The sequence below is a fragment of the Chiloscyllium plagiosum genome, unplaced genomic scaffold (assembly GCF_037043375.1).
Source record: "Chiloscyllium plagiosum isolate Xiang-an unplaced genomic scaffold, Cpla_swu_hap1 HiC_scaffold_2, whole genome shotgun sequence".
Taxonomy (NCBI): Eukaryota; Metazoa; Chordata; class Chondrichthyes; order Orectolobiformes; family Hemiscylliidae; genus Chiloscyllium; species Chiloscyllium plagiosum.
This window is the reverse complement of record NW_028270140.1, coordinates 63,118,915-63,143,495: the sequence shown is the minus strand read 5'-3', so window position 1 is coordinate 63,143,495 and position 24,581 is coordinate 63,118,915. Positions and strand designations below refer to the sequence as shown.

The following is a 24,581-nucleotide window of genomic DNA, read 5'->3' as shown; positions in this document are numbered from 1 at the left end:
TTTTCAATCAGCAAACTACTTAATCTGCACATCTGTGTTTCACTCAAAAACATTGACACGTTCCCAAACAGCAAGGGGTTCCCAAACAGATCTGCAGAAGCCCCTGAAAAACAGCTTTTCGGTTGCAAAAACGTGTCAATGTAGCCCTCTGCAACTGAGGTAATTTTTAGATCCAACTCACCACTTTCATTTAGACCCATGATCTTGTAAACGTTTTGATCAGTTTGGTATGTTGCATAGAGCTGATTAAATGATAGTTGTTAGCTTAACTGTGATTTCTTTTCAGCAATTCAGTGCATATTTCATTAACATCAATGCAAAGTAGGTACTGAATTTACCACGTGGCCTGAAATAGGTCATGAATCTTTTTCACCACCACTTGTACTGAGCTGGACAAGAAGAAAATATAGAGGCATACTAAAGATAGCTATTTCCTCGGAGCAAACATTCGGGGTAAAGAAATTGCAGCCCATTTGTGTTCTGCTGGGACTCCTGAATATTTTGTCTGAGGGCTGGAGTAGGAATCTGCAAAATAGAGAACAGGTCCAACATTCGTGTGACTAAACTAATAGGGTCTTTCCTTGGCTTGCTGCCACAGTTTTCTGAAACTGCAATTTAGGGATACTCCCAAGAAAGGTCTGAGGGGGACCTGGCAACAAACCAAAGAAGACCCAAGAAGAAATGTTTTTTAAGTTCTTGAGATTTTCAGGCCACGGGTCATTCTGACATTAAGGTTAATCATGCTTGAAAAGTATTCATAAAAGTATAATTTAAGAAAAAAAATGAATTCGGGAATACTGGTATCAATTGTGATTAATGCTTTTGCAGTTCACTGCCGTTGAGCTGAAGTAATGCTTTATGGCAACATGGTTCGGACTGAATTTTTGTATACGAAAGAAAGTACGTGGTCTTTAAGTTGTGCGTGGAATTTGTTAATATAAGTTTTGACAATTAGATGTGTTTTCGATGAACAGTTCTACTGTGGTGTGTTTTTTTTAACAGGACTCTTGGATCTGTGCACACTAAGTCTGGTTCCATGTAACTCTTAATATTATTACTGGTGTCACTACAGCAGCTCTCTACATTGGTTGGGACCTGTATATCACACTGTTGGCACCATTTAAGTTTTATCTAACCAAAAGTGAGCTACCTATCCAGATGAATGAAGACCCCATTTGGGAAGCGATCCAGTCAGAGGTTATCAATTGATGCAGCAGGTAAGGATGTTAAAAACTGAAGGATATGTTTGATTTTGTCTGTATTTCCAACAAATTTCAAAATTTTTTAAAAATTGGACTATAGATGAAAAATGCAACCCCTATCAATTCAACTGGTTTTGCTGTATATGCCCTATTGAATTGCTTTACAATTACTTAGATCATCTTTAATCCTGCCCTGGTAGGCATATGGTTTGAGTAGCAAATAGCATTACAATTGTGGCTTCATCAATGACTGTGAACATTTTTAAAAAAAAATGTATTTGCAACATGATTTTAGTATAACTTGATCTGTTGCACTGACGGTACAGTGATTGAGCTTTTCATCCCAACCAGTTCAAAAATGATTCTGTCTCAATTCAGACTTGTAAATGAGTTATTGCTTCATCATAAGTATGTGTTCACACAGATGAATATGTTAGCACGGTGGCTTAGTGGTTAGCACTGCTGCTTCACCATCACCAGGGTCCCAGGTTGATTCCAGCCTCAGGCGACTGTCTGTGTGGAGTTTGCACATTCTCCCCATGTCTGTGTAGGTTTTCCCTGGGTGCTCCGGTTTCCTCCGGAGGTCAGGTGAATTGGCCGTGCTAAGTTGCCAATCGTGTTAGGTGCATTAGTCAGAGGGAAATGGGTCTGGGTGAGTTACTCTTCGGAGGGTTGGTGTGGACTGGTTGGGCCGAAGGGCCTGTTTCCACACTGTAGGGGAATCTAATCTAATCATAACAATTTACAGTGGGTAGAAGGTTCTGCTGGAAGTATGGAAATAAAACACTGGTTTTGAACTATACAAAAAGTTCTATAATGAATACATCTAACTTGGAGAAGGTGCATTTAAAATTGGCAAGCAAACAAAAAAAAGTGGAGTTGCCTTAGTAGTACTGAACTTGAATTTTACTGAAATGAGATACATTGCCAAAGCTTTTAATATTGCACTCATCTGGAAAAATACAGGAATGCCAACTTTCAGTCACATCAGTTTATGCTACAGGAGAAAGGGTGCTGATCAGTTTGTAAATTGACTGTGATTGTTTAATTTGTAACATCAGAGAAAGCAACAGGAGCTCTAGTCACCTCATTCTTCTGATTAATTTTAAAAAAGAGGTCCAAGGCTTTAAAATATTCCTTGTTTTTGCAGAGAGCAGGTCTGTGTGTATGATTGTCACTTCTGGCAACTGCAAATGAATCATATGAGCCTGACTGGTTATCTTAATTGAATTTTAACATAGCTACTGGAACACATGGGATTGTTTGGTAAAGTACTATCTACTTGCAGAATTACATAGGATATAGGTGAAGAATTAGGCCAGTCAGCCCATCAAATCCACTCCAACATTTGATCACGGCTGATTTGTTTCTGAACCCCATTGTCCTGCCTCTCCCCATATTCCCTTACTAACAAGAAGCTGTCTATCTCTAACTTCAAGACGCTCAATCACCTCGCCTCCACGGATTTGCCACCAAATTCCTCATCTCCATTCTAACTGATTGTCCCTTCAGTCTGAGGCTGTGCCTTCAGATCCTAGTGTCTCCTGCTCGTGGAAATATCTTTTTCATATTCACTCTACCCAGGCTTCTCAGGATTCTCTAAGTTTCAATGAGATCCCGCCTGCTTCATCCTTCTAAACCACTGAGTACACACCTGGGGTCTCAACTGCCCCTTGTGTGGCAAACCCTTTATTCTGAGATCATTCCTGTAAACCTCCTTTGCAGCCCCTGCAACACCAGTACATCCTTCTTTAGATTTGGGGCTCAAACTGGTTACGATATTCCAAATGCAGTCTGACCAAATCCTTATACAGCATTCGCAGTACTTCCATGTTGTTGTATTCTATTCCTCTTGAAATGAATGTATTTGTCTCCCTAATGGCCCCTTGATCCTGCATCTTAACATTAAGAGAATCCTGAACTAGGATTTCAAAGTCCCTATGTGCCGTAGATTTCCAAAGCCTTTCTCATTTAGAAAATAGTGTACGCCTCTCTTCTTCCTACCAAAGTGCATGACCTCACACTTTTCCCCACATTGAATTGTATCTGCCACTTCTTTGCCCACTTTCCTATCCTGTCCAAGTCTGTCTAACAATATACATTTCAGTTTAACTTTTATAAGTAGTTGAGTTACTATTTGGGTACAGTATGTAATCTACTTATTACAAACAACTGATGGAGCATGTGATTTGTTTAGCGACTTGTGGGGTTTGCAATCTACATTCCTGGTGTCACGCTGGCATTAAAGTTCATAAGCAACATTGATGAATTATGTGGTAGGCAGAATGTCTTTGTTGTACTGATAGTTGCACGGGGGTGCCCTCTTTATTTGTCTATTCTCATGCTTCATGGACTTGTTGATCAATGTCTGCATTGATTCTCCAATGCATTAGCTAGGATCGGAAGTCCCTGCTGTATGCTTGCAAAATGTTGAGGTTAAAGAAATCTTAAAGAAATCTTTGGCAATGCATGCAACATTGATGTTGACCAGCAGATTGGAGCCATTATATTTGGTCCACTGTTGTATATTGACAAACGAAATTGAATTTGTTTGCTTTCACATTTGACATAAAATTAATAAAATATTTAAAAATGAACACTTTATATTGGTTGCATTTAAGGTAAGCACAGCCATTGTAGAAAGTCTTAAAATGAAGAACAACTTTGCTTAAATATGATTAAAGGACAACAAAACATGACATAACCTTTTTTAATTGATTATTTAAAGTTTAGAGTCCTAGAGCTGTACAGCATGCAACCAGACCCTTTGGTCCAACTCATCCATGCCAACCAAATTCGATCGGTTCTGCTAAAACGCAGTAGTTCCATTCTCATGCAAACCTGTGTTATAAGTAAATTCCGTAACAGCAGCACCATTTAAACTAATGGGGCTGGAATCAAGTTACAACCAATACCCCCAATTCATCAATCATGTTACAGCATATTCGAATTAACGACCTGTATCCTAAATAAATCTAGTCCCATTTGCCAACATTTGGCTGAATTCCCTGTAAACCCCTCCTATTCATAAACCTATCCAGATGTCTCTTAAATGTTGCAGTTGTACCAGCCTCCACCAACTCCTCTGGCAGCTTATTCCATACGTGTGAAATGGTTGCCCCTGAGGTCCCTTTTAAATCTTTCCTCTCTTATCTTAAACCTGTGACCTGTAGTTTTGGACTCCCCCACCTTGGGGAAATGACCTTGTCTATTCACCCTTACCATGCTTCTCATGATTTTATAAACTTCTATAAGGTAACCTTCAGTCTCCAATGCTCCAGGGAAAATTTAATCAAGAGACAGATCTTAATAAATACATATAGTCAAAAAAGAAACCACTCCACTCACCATTGTAGATTTACAAAAAACAAAATCAGTAAAGTTATACTTTAAAACTAGCCATTTACCTGCCTCCTTCTCTTGAGCTCCTCCACACAGGTTCTTCCAAGGTCAGCTGTGGATTTCACTTTTCATTTATTTTTCTAATATCCAGAGATACTTGAAACTAAACTGCAGAGGCACTCAGCAGTGAAGGTTCACTGCTGGGTCAGAATGCTGTGCAGGTTGACTTCTCCATTTGTTTCATTGTTTCACTTCTCATGTAGTCACTGCTTTGTCTCTCTTTTTCCTTTTTAAAGTGCCCTTGTGCTATGACACAAAGGTGAACCCCTCTGTTAATTAAACTAAACACCTAGAAAAGCTCACCTCACCTCATAATCTGTTAAAATATGAGTGACAGAGAGCTCACAAGTTCCACTATTTAAAGAAAATTACATCAATTTATTTTTTACTCTAAAAGTGAATATTAAACAACAACTATTCACAACCCTAAACTCCCTTTCTTGTAACTGCTTACTATCTGCCTCCAACTGTGTAACAATATGCTGTTCCAATGAGATACTTATTAAACTTACATCAACTTAATTTCAAAACCACACAGTTGCTGTGTATTCTGTGTCTTTCCTCTTCTAGCTGAGAATCTCCCTGGGTCATTGTCTTTCTTTTTACAGTGAGTATGTTTCATATGAAAAGGTACCTTTGGTGAAGAGTGTTTCCTAACTTAGAGAGCAAGATATTAGACTTTCAGGCTTTTTTGTCTTGATGGTGGTTGTGCTCTCTCTGACTAATGTCAACAGCACTGATGCAAACACTAATGCAAAATACTCATTTAGTATCTTCCTCCATCACTGCAGTTCCACACATAGGCTGCCTTGCTAATCTTTGAGGGGTCCCATTTTCTCCATAGTTTCCCTTCTGTCCTTAATGTATTTGGAAAATCCCTCTGAATTCTCATTCACCCTGTTTAGCAAAGCTACCTCATGTTCCCTTTTTGCACTTCTGATTTCCCTTGTAATTATACTCGCACTGCGTTTTATAACTTCTAAGGATACGCTCGATTTCTGCAGTCTGTACCTGATGTATGCTACCTTTTTCTTACCAAAACCTCAATTTTTCTAGTCATCCAGCATTCCATACACGTACTAGCCTTTCCTTTCACCCTAACAGGAACATACTGTCTCTAGACTCTCGCTGTATCATTTTTGAAGGCATCCTGTTTTCTAGCCATCCCTTTATCTGCGAACATCCGCCTCTAATCAACTTTTGAAAGTTCTTGCCTAATAACATCAAAACTGGCCTTCCTCCAATTTAGAATTTTAACTTTTAGATCCGATCTATCCTTTGCCATCACTATTTTAAAACTAATAGAATTATGGTTGCTGGCCCCAAAGTGCACCCCCATTGACACCTCAGTCACTTGCCCTGCTTTATTTCCCAAGGGTAGGTCAAGTTTTGTACCTTCATTAGTAAGTACATCCATGGACTGAATCAGAAAATTATCTTGTACACACTTAACAAATTCCTCTCCATCTAAATCCTTAACATTGTGGCAGTCCCAGACTATATCGAGGTTACACTAAAAAAAAATGCTCTTCTTTGCTCGCATGCTGTGAGCTCTCCCTCACAGGTTCCTCCAAGTCAGCTGAGATTTTTGCTGTTTGTTCATTTTTCTTAGACACACTCCAATGTCCAGAAGTACTTGAACTCAAACAGCAAAGGCAGTAGCTGTGCAGATTCATTGTTGTGTTAGACAGCAGTGTAGGTTTCTTTTTCTCTCCCTCTCTACACTTCCCTTGTGATCACTGCTTTGGCTCTCTTCCTCTTTAAAGTGCTGTTGTTTTGATTGTTTTGGTACTTTGGAGAAAAACAATGCAACAGCTTATAAAACAGTAATTACTTCCCCTGGAATTCAAGGAATTACTCCACCACCTAAAATACCTCAAAAAGGAGCAGCTCTTACAGCCATAATTTCTTCCCATCCTCCATCTTGAATATTTACTTTTGTTCATAATGTAAATGGTGAAATGTGTTTATACAAAGCCAAGATTCACTGATTATTTTTCACATCATTTAATATTCTGTATAGAGATTCCACACAGCCAATAAAAAGTTGAAGTTTTCAGAATCCACAACACAAACTACTACTTCCACACACTAAATATTATGTCTGCAGAGCGTCCATTGAAGCAGTAGCTAGCCAACACACAGATTCTCTCCTTTAAGCTTTCTGAAATTGAAACCAATATTTAATTTATGTGATCAGTCCAAATATTGAAGCATGATCATTACTTGACCTCATGAGACCCTAAATTACTTGAAAATTATATCAACAAAAGAAAGGCACAGGATTTAAAAAAAAATCTTATTCTTGAGTTGAGCATTTCTTCCATGGCCATCCCTTTGTTAGATCATCCACAATAGTCTTTGAGATTCTCAATGATAGCTGATTAGCTGTGCATTTTGGCAATTGATGACATGTCAATGTGATTCAGCAACATGATTCCATTACTCTTTTGTTTTTTAGGTCTTCCTAGTGTCTCTGGCAATATGATGAAGAAGAAAAGTAATCACAGGTGTGTCTACGAAAGTAGTTGTAAAATTTGGAGTTTGGTGGGCTTGCCAACTCTCGAATTATATTGGAGTCTTCAAGAATTGATGATTAACCTGCAGGACACTGGGATCAAGACAAGGAGAAAGATTATAGAGGGTTTAAATATACATTATTAGAACACTTCACTTAATAGTAGCAAAAATGTTGGAGGAGGCAAGACAAAAATGGTTTGACCATCAAAAATTATCTCATCACACTCCAAAAATGCACATAGGTATGGGAAGCAGTGAAGCCACAAGGGTGCTCATAAAGGTAAACAATGAGGGTTGGAAAACTATGGGGTGAATTATTGTCTCTTTTTCATCATGTGTTTGGAGGCTAGCAGAGCATTTAGTTAAGTGTCATGGGCCTGATGCCATGAGACTTATAGGGTCAGGAGTCATATTGGAGATTCATGGTACGATTCCCTCATCGCTGTATTCTGCTGTGTCACCACATCTGTGGGTCTGTTATGCTAATGTTACAAGACATGAGCAGGAATAGTTGAAGAGCCTGGACTTTGTTTGTGAGATATGATTTGTGAGTATGATTCTGTTAAGCTGTTGTTTGACCAGGCTATGTGACAGTGCTCTCAAATTTGATAAAAGTCTCTAGATGTTAATGATAAGCACTTTGCAAGGTCAATAGGGCATTGTGCACCTTTGTTTCCTGTACTTGTATCAGTGCCAGCTGGTCGGACTGGCTTTAATTTATTTTGTTTTCCTGTGATAGTTTGATACAACTGAATGGCTTGCTAGACCATTTCAGAGGAGACACAACCATATTGTCATCAATTTGATAGGAATGAAGATTGAATTAATATTCAAATTTCAAACATATGTAAGTCAAATGGTATCATTGCAAGAATAAAGCAAAATTTAACAAAATTCAAGGGGTTTCTCAGATGGCAGATTGGATAAATGCGTTGTTATACAAAATGCAGATTTGGTCGAGATGGCGATTAAAAATGCATCCCTCTCTATGCTTGGTTCGAGCAGAAGCCCAGCAGTGCAGTTTCACCTGCTCTGACAGCCCCAGATGTACCTATTCCCTCCGTCATCACTGCAGATGTCAGATTGGTCGTCCTAAGAGTCATTTCCTGAAGAAGGGCCTGTGCCCGAAACGTCGAATCTCCTGTTCCCTGGATGCTGCCTGACCTGCTGTGCTGTTCCAGCAATAAAGTTTCAACTTTGATCTCCAGCATCTGCAGACCTCACTTTCTCCCCGTCCTAAGAGTCATTCCAAAGAAAGCGATATACGGGGACTCCACCCTCTAACTGTATGCTCACCTTCTTGACCCACACTGCAGTCGGTGTTTTTGGCCTCCTACTGTACTCCCTGTATACCCACAACTGTAGCCAAGTTCCGAATGAACAAGTTTGCTGATAACACCACCATGGTAGGAACACCACCACAATGATGAGGCAGAATACTGAAAGGAGATAGAGAGTTTGCTGTCATGGTATAATGATAATAATCTCTTACTGTTGGCAAAACAAAACAGCTGATCATTGACTTCAGGAAGAAAGAAAGGGGACAGTCCCTATCTACATCAATGGAGCTGAGGTGCAGAGAGTTGAGAGCATCAAGTTCTAGGAGTGATGATAACCAACAACCTATCATGGATTTGCCATGTAAATGTGACGGTCAAGAAGGCGTAACAACACCTCTTTCTCAGGTGGCTTAGGAAATTCGGCATGATCATAAGAACCCTCACCAACTTATACAGATGCACCATACAAAGCATTCTATCCTGATGCATAACAGCCTGGTACAGCAACTGCTCTGGCCAGGACCATAAGAAACGACAGAAGGCTGTATACACAGCCCAGACCATCACAGAAACCAACCTCTCATCCACGTACTCCATTTACATTTATCTTTGCCATGGAAAGGCTGCCAACATCATCAAAGATCCCGTCCATCCCGATAATGCTCTACTACAACCTCTTCCAACGGGCAAGAGGTATGAAACTTGAACATGTGCACCAAGCTTGCAATACAAAGCTTTTCACTACTTTGGTACTTGTGACTACAATAAATAAAATAAAATCAACTACTCGTAGGAAGGCATAAGACACTAAATCCTGAGAGGCAGAATTAACATATTTCAGATTCATAAGATCTGAAACATTCACCGTGCAGATGCTGCCTGACTTCAGTTGAATGGCAGGAGTGTTTCTAGTGCTCTGCGTATTCTCTGGTTGACAGTCCCAGTCAGAGTCACCCAGAGATGGCACTCCCGAGGCAGTGTGTTGAAGACAGATTCTGGCTCAGCCATGGTGGCGCTGCATTTCAAGAATTGAATCTCTTCACTGACTAGGCACTTAATGGAAAATCAAAGGATCCCTTATAAATCTTTACAGAACACAATTCAATTAGTTAAAGTAACATATTGGGGTAGAAAACTGCTGCATGGATGGTCTGCAGTGATGAAGGCAATAGGTTTAAAAATGAACTTGAGTGAATTGTTTTTTTACATTTACTTGAATTTACAAGAAAGTATATCTGTGTTTTGTTGAGTTTGTATCCTTCATTGCCTATGGATAGATTGTAGTATTGTCCCAGTTGATGATATTAGTCATCCCAGACTGAAATCTGGTTTGATAGCTCACATTTTGTTTTGGTGTGGTTTTTAAGGAGATTGTGTCTTAATGAAATGTAAGTGCTTTATACTGCTGATTTGGTTTTAACAATTTAAAACAAAACTTTTATAAAGCAAAAGAAATGAAGATAAAATAGAATTGTCCAAGCTATTTACATGATAAAATTTACTTAATATGATTTTAGCGGTTTTGAAACACTTGATTTAAAAATATAATCCCATTAATCCCATAATCTCCTTTATAGATCCCTAAAACATCTTTCTACAGATCCCCAAAATCATCCTTGTACATTACATTTTGTTTTAATCTAATACTTTGATAGATCTAAGTTAATTGTGACTTCAACTCCTAATCTGGAAAATCTGATTGTATGAAAGATCCACTTTAAGACTTTCGTTCTTATCCTCATCAAATAGCTTCTTCAAGATTTTATCAAACACTCCTGGTCGAGGTCTATCACTCAACACCTTAATCTAAGATTATCTAATTTTACGGTCTTCTCCCCTTCTTGGCAGCATAACTTTATACATCCATCTTCATCCAAGGTTTCTGCAGATCTACCACATACTGAAAACTAAAAAGATATTTTTTCTCCCCAGCTATTATTGTTTCCCTAAGCTAGAAAACACATGAGTTCCCTTACAGAAGCCTTGATGCACAATTAATTATCTTGCTTGGCCTAACTCCTCTAATATAAAATTAAAAAGCCATTAGTTCTGTAATCTGCCGCCTCAAACTGTTTTAAAAGCAATTGCCATGGCTACAGAAATACCTACATGTTGATTGTTAACTCTTCAGACAGAAAAACCCATATGTCACTATTCAAAATTCAAAAACCTAAACTTGCATTAACTTAAATTTATATAAATTGCACAATCTACATTACAAATGTGGCATTGAGAGGCTTCATTTATGCTGAGTGAATCTCCACAAAGGGACCCAATGCTAAGTCTTAGTGAAGTCGCAATCTTAAGAATCAAAATATTTCTGTCTTCAAATTTCTATTATGGTTTTCCTGTGCTCCCTTGAAGTTTCAATTGCTTAAGCTATCTTTTGCCTGATATTTACTTAAATGGTTTGATTGCTTGATTACTAGCTATTTTAGAAGAAGTGGTGAAATTGCATGAATTTGTGTTCTTACACTTTTTCTTAATCTTTTAATTGTACCAAAGATTAAATGGTTGCTCTAGACCTTTTCTCATCTTCTTATTCAGAGTCATTATTATTTACCTCTGGAGTAGATGCCAACCAAGGTTTTCTGGCTCAGAGATAGTGACATTAACAATGCCACAAGAACCCTTTAAGCAGCTATTTTATTTTAACAGCTGTTATTTTATGACATTGTATGGAAGAAGTATTTTGATTTACGCTGTTGCTTAATGTTTCTAAGTTATGAAATTTCTTTTGTGCAGGAAACATCGTAGTAATGTGGGGCCAAGCAAGACAGTTTCTCATTCACGACGGAACATTGTAGGTTGCAGAATTGAGCATGGATGGAAGGAACAGGGTGGAATAACGCAGTGGAAAGGCACAGTTCTGGATCAAGTACCAGTAAATCCTGCACTTTACCTTATCAAATATGATGGATTTGACTGTGTATATGGACTTGAACTTCACAAAGATGAAAGGGTCTTAGGATTTCGGGTCCTTCCAGATAGAGTTTGTAAGTGAAAATATGGTTTTAAGATCACAAAATCCAAATTTTCATTGTCCTAATAGAAGGGGTATTTTATGTCCTGTCACTAGTTAATTATATTAATTACTTAAAATTACAAAGTACTTTCTGCATGTGCACTTTCTTTTGTTTTCAGCTGTATCTCGAATCAGTGATGTGGATCTGGCAGAAATGATGATAGGCAAAGCGGTTGAGCACATGTTTGAAAAAGATGATGATGGAGCTAAAGATGAGTGGCGGGGAATGGTCCTTGCACGTGCTCCAATCATGAACACGTGGTTTTACATTACCTATGAAAAGGATCCTGTCTTGTACATGTACCAACTTCTAGAAGACTACAGAGAAGGAGATTTACGTATTATGCCTGATTCAAGTAAGTGCAAGGGAACTTTTTTAATAGAGACAATTGTGTTTTTATACAGTAATCATAGAAGTTACTTTAGTTTTATATTGGTGAAGTAATGATGCATTTGTACAGAGACTTTGGAATGTAGCATGAGATCTGTGCAAATTCGAATCTGGACTAGGGGTATTGCTTGAACTTTACAGCTATCTCAATAAGGTGACTATGTACATAATCCACCATTTTTTATTTCCACAGCAGCTCATCATTAAGAAATAATCTGATAAATATTTATTGTAAGCATTGTTTATGCTGGTGTATAGGACAATATATCATTCAGGCACGCAAGTTCTAATGGTTGCCACATTTGTCTTTTTAAATTACATGTAATTCTGCCAAAAAGTATTAGTGGAGGTAGTTGCAAGGGTTTTCCTAGATCACACTGAATAGTTCAAGATTGACAGAAGAGGAGTCTAAAGGGACCAGGCAGAGAAATTGAGTCACCAAGTATATGTGAAGGAGAGAAATAAGTAAGCTCTGTTGGAAGGCAACTGAACTACAGGGGTTTTGTGAAGGGAACTCCGAAGTCAAGAACAATTGGATATTTCTGTGTTATTAAAATTGAGTCAAAGGTTTTGAGTTAGAGTCATACAGCACTGAAATAGACCCTTTGGTCCAACAGTCCATACCAACCATAACCCCAAACTAAACTAGTACCACCTGCCTGTGCTTGGCCCACATCCCTCCAAACATTTCTTATTCATGTACTTATCTAAATGTCTTTTAAATTTCCTCTGAAAGTTCATTCCACAAATGAACCATTCTGTGTAAAAAGAATTACTCCTCATGTCTTTAAAGTTTTCGCCCCTCCCCTTAAAAATATTCCCAGGCTGGGGAAAAGACCTATGCCATTCACCTTATCTGTACCCCTCATGATTTTATAGTCCTGTATAAGGTTACACCTCAACCTCCTACATTCCAGTGAAAAAAGTCACTGCCTATCCAGCCCCTCCTTATAATTCAAACCCTCCATTCCTGGCACCATCCTGGTGAATCGTTTCTGAACCCTCTCTAGTTTAATAACATCCTCTGTACAGCAGGGAGACCAGAACTTGGAGACAGTACTCCAGAATAGGCCTCACTGACATCATGTACAACTTCAATATAACATGTCAATTTCTATTCTCAAAGGCCTGAGCAATGAAGGCAAGCATACTAAATGCATTCTTAACCACCCTTATCTATATGTAATGCAAACTTCAAAGAATTATATACCTGATCCTCTGAGTCACTCTGTTCTACAATAGCACTGAAGGCCCTACTTTTAATTGTATAAATCCTGCCTTTGCTTCTTTTACCAAAATGCAATGCCTCACATTTATCCAAATAAACTCCATTTGCCACTTTTCATCGATCCAATTGATCCAATTCTTAGATAACCTTCTTCACTGACCACTATACCACCAAACTTGGTGGCATCTGCAAACTTACTAACTATGCCTGGTATATTCTCATCCAAATCATTTATATACAAATGACAAACAAAAGTTGACCCAGCACCGATCCTTGTGGAACCAGTTGAAAAGCAGCCCCCACCCTCACACTGTCATCTGTCATTAAGCCAATTTTGTATCCAATTGTCAAGCTCACCTTGAAACCCATGTGATCTAACTTTACTAATTAGTCTACCATGCGGAGACTTGTCAAGGGCTTTACTAAAGTCTTTAAGTAAACAATGCCTACCGCTTTGCCCTCATCAATCTTCTTGGTTACTTCCCTAAAAAAAAGTCAATCAAATTTGTGAGATATGATTTCCCTCGCACAAAGCCATGCTATCTTAATCATTCCTTGCCTCTCCAAATGCATAGAAGTCCTATCGTTCAGTATAACTTCCAACAACTTACCCACCACCGAAGCCAGACATACAGGTCTATAATTCCCAGGCTTCTCCTTCCATCCCTTCTTAAACAAAGGCACAACATTGGCCACTCCCCATAATTTGTCACCTCGCCAGTATTAATAGATGATACAAATATTTCTGCAAGGGGCCCTGCAATTTCCTCCCTAACTTCCCTCAAAGTCATGGTATGCACTAGATCACATCCTGGAGATTTATCCACCTATATATTTTTTAAAACTTCCAGTACATCCTCTTCTGTAATGTGAACTGTTTTCAAAACCTCAATGTTTATTTCCCCGCATTGTCTAGCCTTCATTTCTTTATCCACAGTAAAAAAAAAAGGAACTGATGCAAAATATTAATTTTGTTAATCTTCTATCACCTGAGGTTCAACACAAAAATGACCTCTTTGATCTTTAAGGGTTCCTACTGTCTCTCTAATTGCCCTATTGCTCCTAATGTACTTGTAGAATCTCTTGATTATCCTTAATCTTATTTGTCAAGGCTATCTCATATTCTCACTTTGACTTCCTGATTTCCTCCTTTATACTGTTCAAGAAATTTATTTGAACCCAGTTGTTTATATCTAATATATGATTTTTTTATTCTTGATTAGAAACTCAGTATCTTCATTCATCCATTGTTCTGTAATCCTACCAGCCTCACCTTTCACTGAACAGGAACATACGACGCACTCCCATTATCACACTTTTGAAAGTCACCCACTTTTCACATGTTCCTATACTCATGAGCAGTTTACTCCAATCAATTTTTGAACGTTCTTGTCTCATACAAGTAAAATTTGACTTACTCCAGTTAAAGACTTTATTTTTTAAGGGAGGTTTATCCTTTTCCATAACTATTGTAAAACAAATAGAATCATGATCACTAGACCTAAATGTTGCCCCTCTGTAAATTTGGTTTCTTTTACTGTAGCAGACATCATTGGCCATGAGATGTTTGTTGAATATGCCCATAATAGTATAAATTAAACTACATATTCTCTACATTGACTTCCTTTTATAATTAGTACACTTCATCCACTAAAAAGAAAGCTTTATAGACTTTAAAATTAGTTACTTGCTACACACTATAACAGGGCGGCACGGTGGCACAGTGGTTAGCACTGCTGCCTCACAGCGCCAGAGACCCGGGTTCAATTCCCGCCTCAGGCGACTGACTGTGTGGAGTTTGCACGTTCTCCCCGTGTCTGCGTGGGTTTCCTCCGGGTGCTCCGGTTTCCTCCCACAGTCCAAAGATGTGCAGGTTAGGTGAATTGGCCATGCTAAATTGCCGGTAGTGTTAGGTAAGGGGTAAATGTAGGGGTATGGGTGGGTTACGCTTCGGCGGGTCGGTGTGGACTTGTTGGGCCTAAGGGCCTGTTTCCACACTGTAATGTAATCTAATCTAATCAGTTATTGATTTCAAACAGCCAAAAAATGTAATTGAACACAGATCTTGTTAAGGTTTAAGGGTTTCCTGTTGAAAGTATATTTGCAATATCCTCTGAAGGAAGAGGTAGTGGCATTCAGTACACTTGTAGCTTTGCTGATGTTTAGGTAATTTTCTAATTGCACAGATAATGATTCTCCGCCAGCTGAGAGAGAGCCAGGAGAAGTCGTAGACAGCTTGGTGGGTAAACAAGTCGAATATGCCAAAGAAGATGGCTCAAAGAGGACTGGCATGGTCATCCATCAAGTAGAGGCAAAACCATCTGTGTATTTTATCAAGTTTGATGATGATTTCCACATTTATGTCTATGATTTGGTAAAAACTTCTTAGACACACTTCATAGTGGAAAGGCCATATTGGCCAACATATGGACTATTACCAAATGCGGACTTTGATAGATTAGGCTTCTAAAAGCCCAGTAAGCTATTGTGATTTCACAATCTCTGCCATTGACAACAAATAAAACAAGTTTGAATCAGCCAAATGGTTCTACTAATGTTACCATTTATGATGGTTTGAATGCAAGAGGGTTACTTGCAGAAGAAACAATCTAAAACCAGTATTTTAGAATAAGGGAACTAGGTTTCCAGGGTACTTTGTCACCCATGGGAAACAATAGGGGCTTCAAGGTACAAACCTAAATTAGGGTCTGGAAATGAAATGAGAAAATGTATCAGCAAAAGACCAGTTATAATCGAACTTTCTGAATTGAAAAATAAAAAAAAGGATTAGACACTATTCAGTCTTATAGTATGTTTCTGTGTTGATCTCTCTTTTGACAACTAGGTCTTTTTCTGAAATCAAGTACATCTTGTTTGATCTTGAAGAAAGCTGCAAATTTATTAAGATATTATAAAATACCTTTTTGATCTTGATAAAACTGCAATGAGCCATACATATTAAAGGAACTGCACTTGAACATTTTTCTTAAACTTTTTTTTAAAGAAAGGAGCTTAGGTAAATTTCTTTATTTTAGTTATGTAGTGAAAGTATGTATACGAAAGGTGAAATTATATATGTGAACTTCACCAATATAGGAGAGGAACAGGGATGAAGAATAAGTTGTGAAAGTCTCTGGAAAAATAGTCGCTATACTATTTGTAATAATTACCATAGTTCTCCTAATACAAAAATGATTTTTCTAAAATTCCTTCTTGGGTATGGGCGTTGCTGGCAAGACCAACATTTATTATCTGTCCCTAGTAGCGAGGCGTACTTTGTTTTTGAACTGCTGCTGTGTGCATGGTGAACCCGAGCAGTCTGATACAAACAAGTTGCTTCAAAGTTCACTTCCTAGTGGGCTGAATTAACCATGTTGTTGAGTTGTATATAAGCCTGACTTGACACAGGCAGTTGGTTTCCTTCCCTAAAGGACATTAGTGAACCAGTTGGGTTTTTCCAACAATCCCAACAATTTTGTGTTCACCTTTGTGGACAGTATAAATTCAAATATCATATGATCTGATTCTGTGGAACTTTATGAGAAGGTGTCTGAAATGAGCATATTATTACTTCATACATTATACCTGCCAAATTATTCTTCTTTTACCTTGGCTGGCATTTTTTTATAGTGATATTTGCATCCACCTTGAGAAAAGTACATCATTTGTGCAAAGAAGAGACACATTCAGTTGATTATAATATTTTAGTTCTGACTGTTTCCTCTGAATAAACTTAGTAACATGAACTGTGTAATGTGGCTGAAGTAATTCCTAAAATGAGTCAAGCTGATTTGGTTGTGGAGTGAATATTGATCAAATTAATTATAATACTTCACTTTCAAGATGCATTGTGCAAAATTACATATAAACTGACAAAGATAAAATTTTCTTCAAAAGCGTCCATTAACATCCCTAAGCTACTTATCTATTAAATCTATAAAGATACGTGTCAGTAAACTATAAAACTAAAATCTATCACAGAGCAATAAGAACTTCCATTCAATAACATCAATAAAATCAATGTTCACAAAACTGCTGTTTTGTAGATATCATTGGGAGTAAGTGAGTAGATTGGCAATCCACATGACACCATCTGTATCTCCAAATGCTGCTGGTTATACCTTTCAAACAAGGATTTTTTTATAACCAGTACAAACAAAGCATGTTTACAGTTCTGATGGAAGTCACCTGACTTGGAATTTAGAAATGATTTAGAACATTGTTCCTTATTAGGTCTTTTGGTATCATATGCATTTCACACCATTATAGATGGAATATCAAACTATGCCATAACTTTATAACAACAGGTGTGTAGCCCCATTAAAATATAACAGCACTTCTGATTTCATGACATGAAGGAAGTGAAAACTTTAACAGTGTATAATTTTATATAAATGTTTCTTTCTCAATGGTTAATAGATCATAACTTATTCAATTCCTCCACCACCACCATGATGCCTGATGTTTCTTCAGTCTCTCTGATATCAGTGATTTACACTGGGATATGATTCTACAGGCATTGGTAGAAAACACCTCCCCGAAGTGAATGATTTAATGTTTGTGAATCTAAATATTGCAGTATTGCAAAGAGACATAATATCAGTATGCAGATAGAAGAGCCACTGTGTAATGAACAGAGTTAGAATGTTTCTGTATTTTCATTTGTCCATTTTTTATTGATTGAGACCTCCTTCCACATGGTGGTGCAAACATTGCAGTTGTCCCTAACTAGCTGAATAAACTGGGGCTTTCCCCATCCATATAATTCTACACCATACCATATAGTGCATATGTGCATGCAGTCATTCGGAATTCTAAATTATACCCTTCAAATAATTTGATTATCATTGTGTATAAAACGTTTCACATTTATTGTGAGCGTAACTTTGTGGTGGATCTGTTTTAAATTTCAGTTTCGAGAGACCTTCACATGAAACTTTCATCTTTGTTACTCCTCCTTTGATATGGAACGAGATGTGATTTTTAACCTTTTGTGCATTCTTCACTAATCTGAACCATTGTTCTTAATTGACTGCACATAGTCCTGTGAACACCTGCCTGCATGGTTAATTCATAATACACAGTGTACTTCTTATGTAAATGATACTGTTTTAAATATTTTTGAAGTTCTTTAATGCACTAGCCCAGTAATTGCAATTCAAGAGTGATTTACTTGTGCTCCTGCTCTTAATTCTAATACTGAACTCTAGAACACTCAACTAATGTAACAATTAAAACAAAACACTTTTGTATCACTAGGTTTTAAACTTCAGTTATTTCTCTTAGACAAATCTTTAATGTGTTTATTCCTTGAGCTGCCTTGATCTTTACTTGCAGCTAAACCGACAGTGATTTTCAAGAGTTTATGGTAGAATGCTGACTTGTAAAAACTCTACTTTTATATGAGGTAGTTTTTGGAAACGAATTCTGAACCTGGATTTCAAGAATTATGATATTAAGGATTCTTTTAAAGACAAAATCATTACCTGTTCATATTTTTACTTTATTTATTTAATTTGTATTTCTTTATCTGATGACTTATACCTAAATGTGGTGTGCCAGACAACAATTTGAATGCATCACTGATGTTAATCGGAAAATGACTACATGCAGGTACTGTATTCCTCCAGTATTCCAACGTGGGCAGCCAAAGGCAGGTTACTGTGTTCTTTTTTAAATAACTTCTGCTAGGAAATAGCCCCTTGATGCTGTATTATGAAGCACTTCTAACCCAGGTAAATCTCTGCATTGTTAACAGGGAGTTTAAACCAATTCATCAGATCTGCAACTCAGTATTGGCAGAATTTCTGCAAGATTTGTCAATTTGTAAATGTTTCTAGAGTAAGGTTTGCAAGAAGATTTTAAATCACATCCTTATTTGTAGTTGAGCCAAATGTGACTTTATATTTTAGATCTTTCTGCAGAAACATAAATTGGGCAGAGAATACCAAATTAACAAATTGAACTTCAAACAGAATTTCTTATAGATATGAATGCAATGCTCTCATGATCTTGGTTAACCGTAGAAGTTTTGGGGGGTTGGGGGGGCTCCAGTATTGCTTTATCAAATTATCCTTGGGGCTTGCGGTTGTAAATGACACAATCTTGGGTATGTATTAAAAATAGTTGATCATTTAACTTGGGTTGAATAACTACTGTGTGTGAAATATGGCTTCTGTAGTGTGTTTCTTTTCAAAAAAAAACTAATGTGTTTTCTGCATGTTCTAATGTTAGACCCATTTCACATAATCTGCATTGCATGTAACACTTTATTTTAGGTTGCCTGCTTGCTTATTGTATCGTCTGATTGTTAGCTAGGAAGAAATGCACTGATTTTAGAACAGTGTCAATTGTGGTGGCTTATGTCTTAAAAGGGACCATACTTTTTCCTTTTCTCAAGAGTGGTGGGGAAATAGAAAATTCTTCATAGTCAATTACTAAATGCGTTAAAGCTAGGTTTACTTTTTTTAAACACTTATCCCCACCCCTCTTGTAATCTGTAATCTGAACATTTTTTAAAAAATGTCTGTGCCATGTTTGGTAAAGATACAGATTTGAAATTGTACTTATTGGAGCTTTTAAGCAAAAAGGGGCCTTTTGTTACTAAAGTAAAACGCACAAAATGAGCATTTATTGACACTTGTGCCTTGAGCCGTTGCTTTTTCTCTTGTAGATCTGGCATTTGTAACACAATACAGTTAACTTAGTTCAGATGGTGGCATAATAGAAATATATGTAGGAGGGAACTTGATTATGGACCTCATGATTTGACTTGCTATTGAAAAACAAAGCCCACTATTGCCACGTTACTACATTTTTGAAATATTCTTGAGTAAGGGGGGAAAATATCACCGTTGGAAAGCAGTTACAAAATGTATGGTCCTTCAATAATTACAATGCTTTTTAAAGAAAACCCAGCGTAACAGTTTATGGTACATGTATAGTTAAAATGCAATGTTGATGTTTGCTTCTGGAGTTCAGCAAATTTTCAAATGTATAGACATTGTAGATCATGTTGCTGTATGCCATTAGATCTATAAACATTTCACATCTTAAAAATCTGTTTACGTATGTAAGGTTTTTTATAATTTTGTTGTATAAACTTTAAACAAATAAAATAAATTTCTGTGCAGTTTAAATGAGTATGAAACACATTTTTAACCACTGTTTTCATAATTCTTATTGAACTAGAACACAATTGGTAGGAACATCGGTGTTAACAAGTCCTGTAATGAATAGTAAGTGAAAGATGCGACACATTCAGTACTGCTGCATTTACAAATACAGCAACATTTGTGTTATCTGGTATGCATGGGGAACAGCTGATGCAGTGGTAATTAACCATAACTGCCATTAGGAAGTTATCAATACAGCAAAAACTGTAGAAGAAATAGAAAAGGCTGAGATAGACAGACTTTTAATCAACAAGGGGGATACAGATTAATGGGAAAAGGAAGGAAAGTGGAGTTGAGGATCATCAGATTAGACATAATTTCAACGAATGACAAAACAGTCTTAATGGATTGAATGGCCGACGTCTACCCATATGCCATATGGTTTCATGTGCATTGACCTATGTAGGGATGCTTTTGAGTTCTTCCTTAAAAAGGGCTGATAGTTATAGACAACAAGGTACAAGCTTTATAAAGTTTCATTGAGAACTCAATAACTAAGTTTCTGTTAATAAACGGGAAAGCCTGATGTGAAAACAAATACTGAGTTGTTCCTTTGGATCGTTTCCTGGTTGGTTACAGTGTGTTGCTTTTTATGAACAGCTCAGGCATTGTTGTGTAAAGGAGAAAGTTACACGACTTGGGAAACAATAAATGAGTGGTTTTAAATCTTAAAGTGTAAATGGTTTATGGCCATTGAGGAGTTTCATGTTGATGGAGCATTTTAGTTGCCTTGGTGCTAGATAACATGAATTTTACTTAAAATACTTAGCTGGAAATTTTCTCATTGGAGTAATTCATCATTTAGTTGATCAGTTTGTAGCATCACACTTATTTGTGGAGATACTGATCCTATGAGCAATCACAATTTCCATTACTTGAATCAGAGTTTTGTACATTCTGCTTGTCTTTTGGGGTGAAATTTAATCCCTGTATATCCTTTCGTACATGATCTATTCAATATTCCACTTTTTTGAAGAGATGCCAGTGTTGTTTTGCACTGGAATGGGTTAGAGAGAAACGTGGCATGCCCTCAGTATCACCGTCAAGGTGTTGTCAGAACCTGTAGCCTTTTCTGTGTCCAGTGCATTCAACAGCACCTTGAAATCAACTGGAGTGAACTTAATAACCTGATGACTGACATATGTGATCCTGGGGACATCAGGAAAAGGCTGGAGTGAACCGATGCAGCCATCTTTCTAGCTGAAGATGGCTGCAAATGCTTCAGTTTTGTATCTTTTAATGATCTTTCTATACCTCTGCCCATCATTAGTGATGGGGATATTTGTGGAGTGTTCTCCAGTTTGTTCAATTGTCCAAAATCATTCACTAGAATAGAATCTCTACAGTCTGGAAACAGTCCATTTGGCCCAACAAGTCCACACCAACACTCCAAAGAGTAGCCCACCCAGACCCATTCCCCTACCCTATTACTGTACGTTTACCCCTGACTAATGCACCTAACCCACACATCCCTGAACACTTATGAGCAATTTAGCATGCCCAGAACTGGCAAATGTAGTGCAGTATGGGAAAAGTTGCAAGTGTCCATTTTGACAGGAAGAATAAACCATATTGGTAAGAGATTGCAGAGCTCTGCACACTGCAAGTTCAGCAACTGTGCATTGTTGGGTGCTCATTTCCAAGCAATAGATCTGACATCGTCTGAAAATATCATAGATAGCTTGTGAAGCAGGCAAGTCTTAATTGCTCCAAACTCACTTTGAGCAAAATGATCAACATCAGGAGTAGTGTTGGAAAATCAGCATGACAGCTAGTTGCAGTATTTTATGCCAGGTGGTATTGATGATTATAGATTCCATTCCTGACCTTGGCAGGACTCAAGAATCTGACCATAAAGTTATCATGTACTTGAGTTCATTGTGCAAACCCAACAGCAATAATGTATGATTGTAAATGAAATGTTGATCATTATTGTAAGGTGGATAAAAGGAAAATCCTGTTAGAATAGAACGTGTCATTGCTGAGACCACATCTGGAGGACGGAGGGCATTTTTAGTCTCAACAAGGATGTACTTGCATTGGGCAAACAGTTCAGAGAAGATTCACTAAATGCCTGGAATGAAAAGGAATTGACTTATGAAGTAAGGCTGGGCCTATAGTCAGTGAATAATGTCTGATCTTATTGAAATACACATTATGCTGAGAGTGGATGCTGAAAGGATGTTTTCCTTCATGAGGAATCTAGAACAGTAAGTCACAGTATTTGAATAAATATTGTCTTTGTTCTCATCAAAGTATGAAGTGAGCACAGGTAGTCTACTAACTCATGCAGCATGTCTCAATAACTATCGCCTGGTGGCTCTGACCTCCATAATTATGAAGTGCTTCGAGAGGTTAGTCATGGCTCACCTTAACTTCAGCTGCACATCCTGCCTTGATACCTTGCAATTTGCTTACCATCACAACAGGTCCATTAAAGATGCTATCTCCCTGACTCTACACTAACCCCTGGAAAATATGGATAACAAGGATACCTATGTCAGGCTCCTACTTATTAACTACAGCTCCACCTTCAATACCATAACTTCAACCAAGCTAATCTCCAAACTCTGAGACTGAGGTCTCTGCTACGCTCTCTGCAACTGGATCCTTGAATTCCTGACCTATAAGCTGCAATCAGTGAGAATAGGCAACAACACCTTCTCCACAATAATCCTCAACATCGACACCTTGCAAAGGTGCATACTCAGCCCCACTAGACTCCTGATACACACATGACTATGTGGCAAAATTCCATACTAACTCCATCTACAAGTTTGCTGATGCTACTACTGCTGTAGGCTGGATCTCAAACAATGACGAAACAGAATTCAGAAAAGGGAATGTTTGGTAGCATGGTATAAAGATGATAATCTCCGCCTCAAAGTCACTGTTCATTGACTTCAGAAAGCAAGGTGGAAGACACGTCCCTGTCTACATCAATGGTGCTGAGGTGGAGAGGATTGAGATAATCAAGTTCCGAGGAGTGATGATCACCAACAATCTGTCCTGGTCTACCCATGTTGATGATATAGTCAAAAAAGCACAACAACATGTCTCCTTCCTCAGGAGGCTAAGAAAATTCGGCATGTCCATAAAGACTTACCATTTTTTATAGGTGCACCTCGGAAAACATTCTTTTTGGATGCATCATGGCTTTATGTAGCAACTGTTCTCTCCAGGACCAGAAGAACCTAGTGAGAATTGTGAACACAGCCCAGTCCATTACACAAGCCAACCTTCCATCTATTGACTCCATCTATACTTCTCGCTGCCATGGGAAGGCAGTCAACGTAAAGATCCCTCCCACCCCGGTTGTAATCTCTTTCAACCTTTTTCGTTGGGCAGAAGAGCCAACAGATTCAAGAATAGCTTTTTCCCTGCTGTTATCAGACTTCTGAATGGATCTCTCACATTTTAAATTTAACGTTGATTTCACTCTCTGTGCACTTTTCTGCAGCTGTAAAGTTGTACTCTTCGCTCTGTTGTATTACCCTAATGCACTTTGTACAGTAAGATCTGCCTGTTATGCATACACAAGAAAACTTTTCACTATATTGAGGTACGTGATAATAAATCAACTCAAAGAAAATTGGCCGTGCACAGAAGTTGCTCAATATGATCTCCACCTTTTACAAGACAACATGAATATGTAAAGTCAGTCATGATATGGCAACATTGGAGTTCTTTGAGATCCACAGTACTGTGCTCTGCACAAATTCTTTGGCATATTTTCTTATTGCTGCCATCATCGTGTATAGCATCTTGGAGCAGAGCTGAATGAAAGCTGTTCATCCTTGCTCATTTGCGATCCAAATGAGCACCAAGTCCTTAACAGAGTTGCTCTAGGCTGATGAAATATTGAGCATTTTACTTTGAGAAACTCTTTCAACAGCAAATGGATAGACATTTGAACATTTAAAATGTTTGGCTTGACAATTAGTATCGGGGAAATAATTGTCATTGTTGATGGTTGGTAGATTACAAAGTGAGGCTGATGATCACTAACAATTCTACAATTACCAGAAATCTGTCACTTCGATGCAGAAATCAGTATGTCCATTGTTCAAAGTTGCAGCTGTTATGTCCAAGCTGAGTAAGAGAGTGTGGAACAAAAGAAACCTAACCTAGTACATCCAATTATGAATCTACCAAGCCTTATCATCAGCATATACCTCGAGAATCATGAGATTTGGACAAAATATGTAGTCAACAATTTCAACCTTTGCTATCTCAGAATTAAATAGTCATACATCATTGAAGAGGTTTTTTGGCCCATTTGAGTATGCTAATTCCATCAGCATATGCTCACTATTCATTTAGTAATGTTGGAGCTGGCTCGACCAAGTTCCTTGAAT

At 37.8% G+C, this 24,581-nt stretch overlaps 1 protein-coding gene across 7 annotated transcripts in view; it reads left to right on the top strand.

Annotated features, from left to right (window-relative positions):
• Positions 1-20,187, top strand: part of spina (spindlin a) — an 83,024-nt gene extending 62,837 nt beyond the window's left edge. For all 7 annotated transcript variants that reach the window (XM_043713744.2, XM_087997263.1, XM_043713727.2 and 4 more), the window contains 5 exons: positions 1,003-1,217; positions 7,066-7,114; positions 11,150-11,400; positions 11,549-11,785; positions 15,235-20,187. In XM_043713744.2, the coding sequence (XP_043569679.1) occupies positions 1,163-1,217; positions 7,066-7,114; positions 11,150-11,400; positions 11,549-11,785; positions 15,235-15,437 (795 nt within the window). In that variant the 5' untranslated portion in view covers positions 1,003-1,162 and the 3' untranslated portion in view covers positions 15,438-20,187. The remainder of the gene's footprint in view (positions 1-1,002; positions 1,218-7,065; positions 7,115-11,149; positions 11,401-11,548; positions 11,786-15,234) is intronic.
• Positions 20,188-24,581: the final 4,394 nt, after the last annotated feature.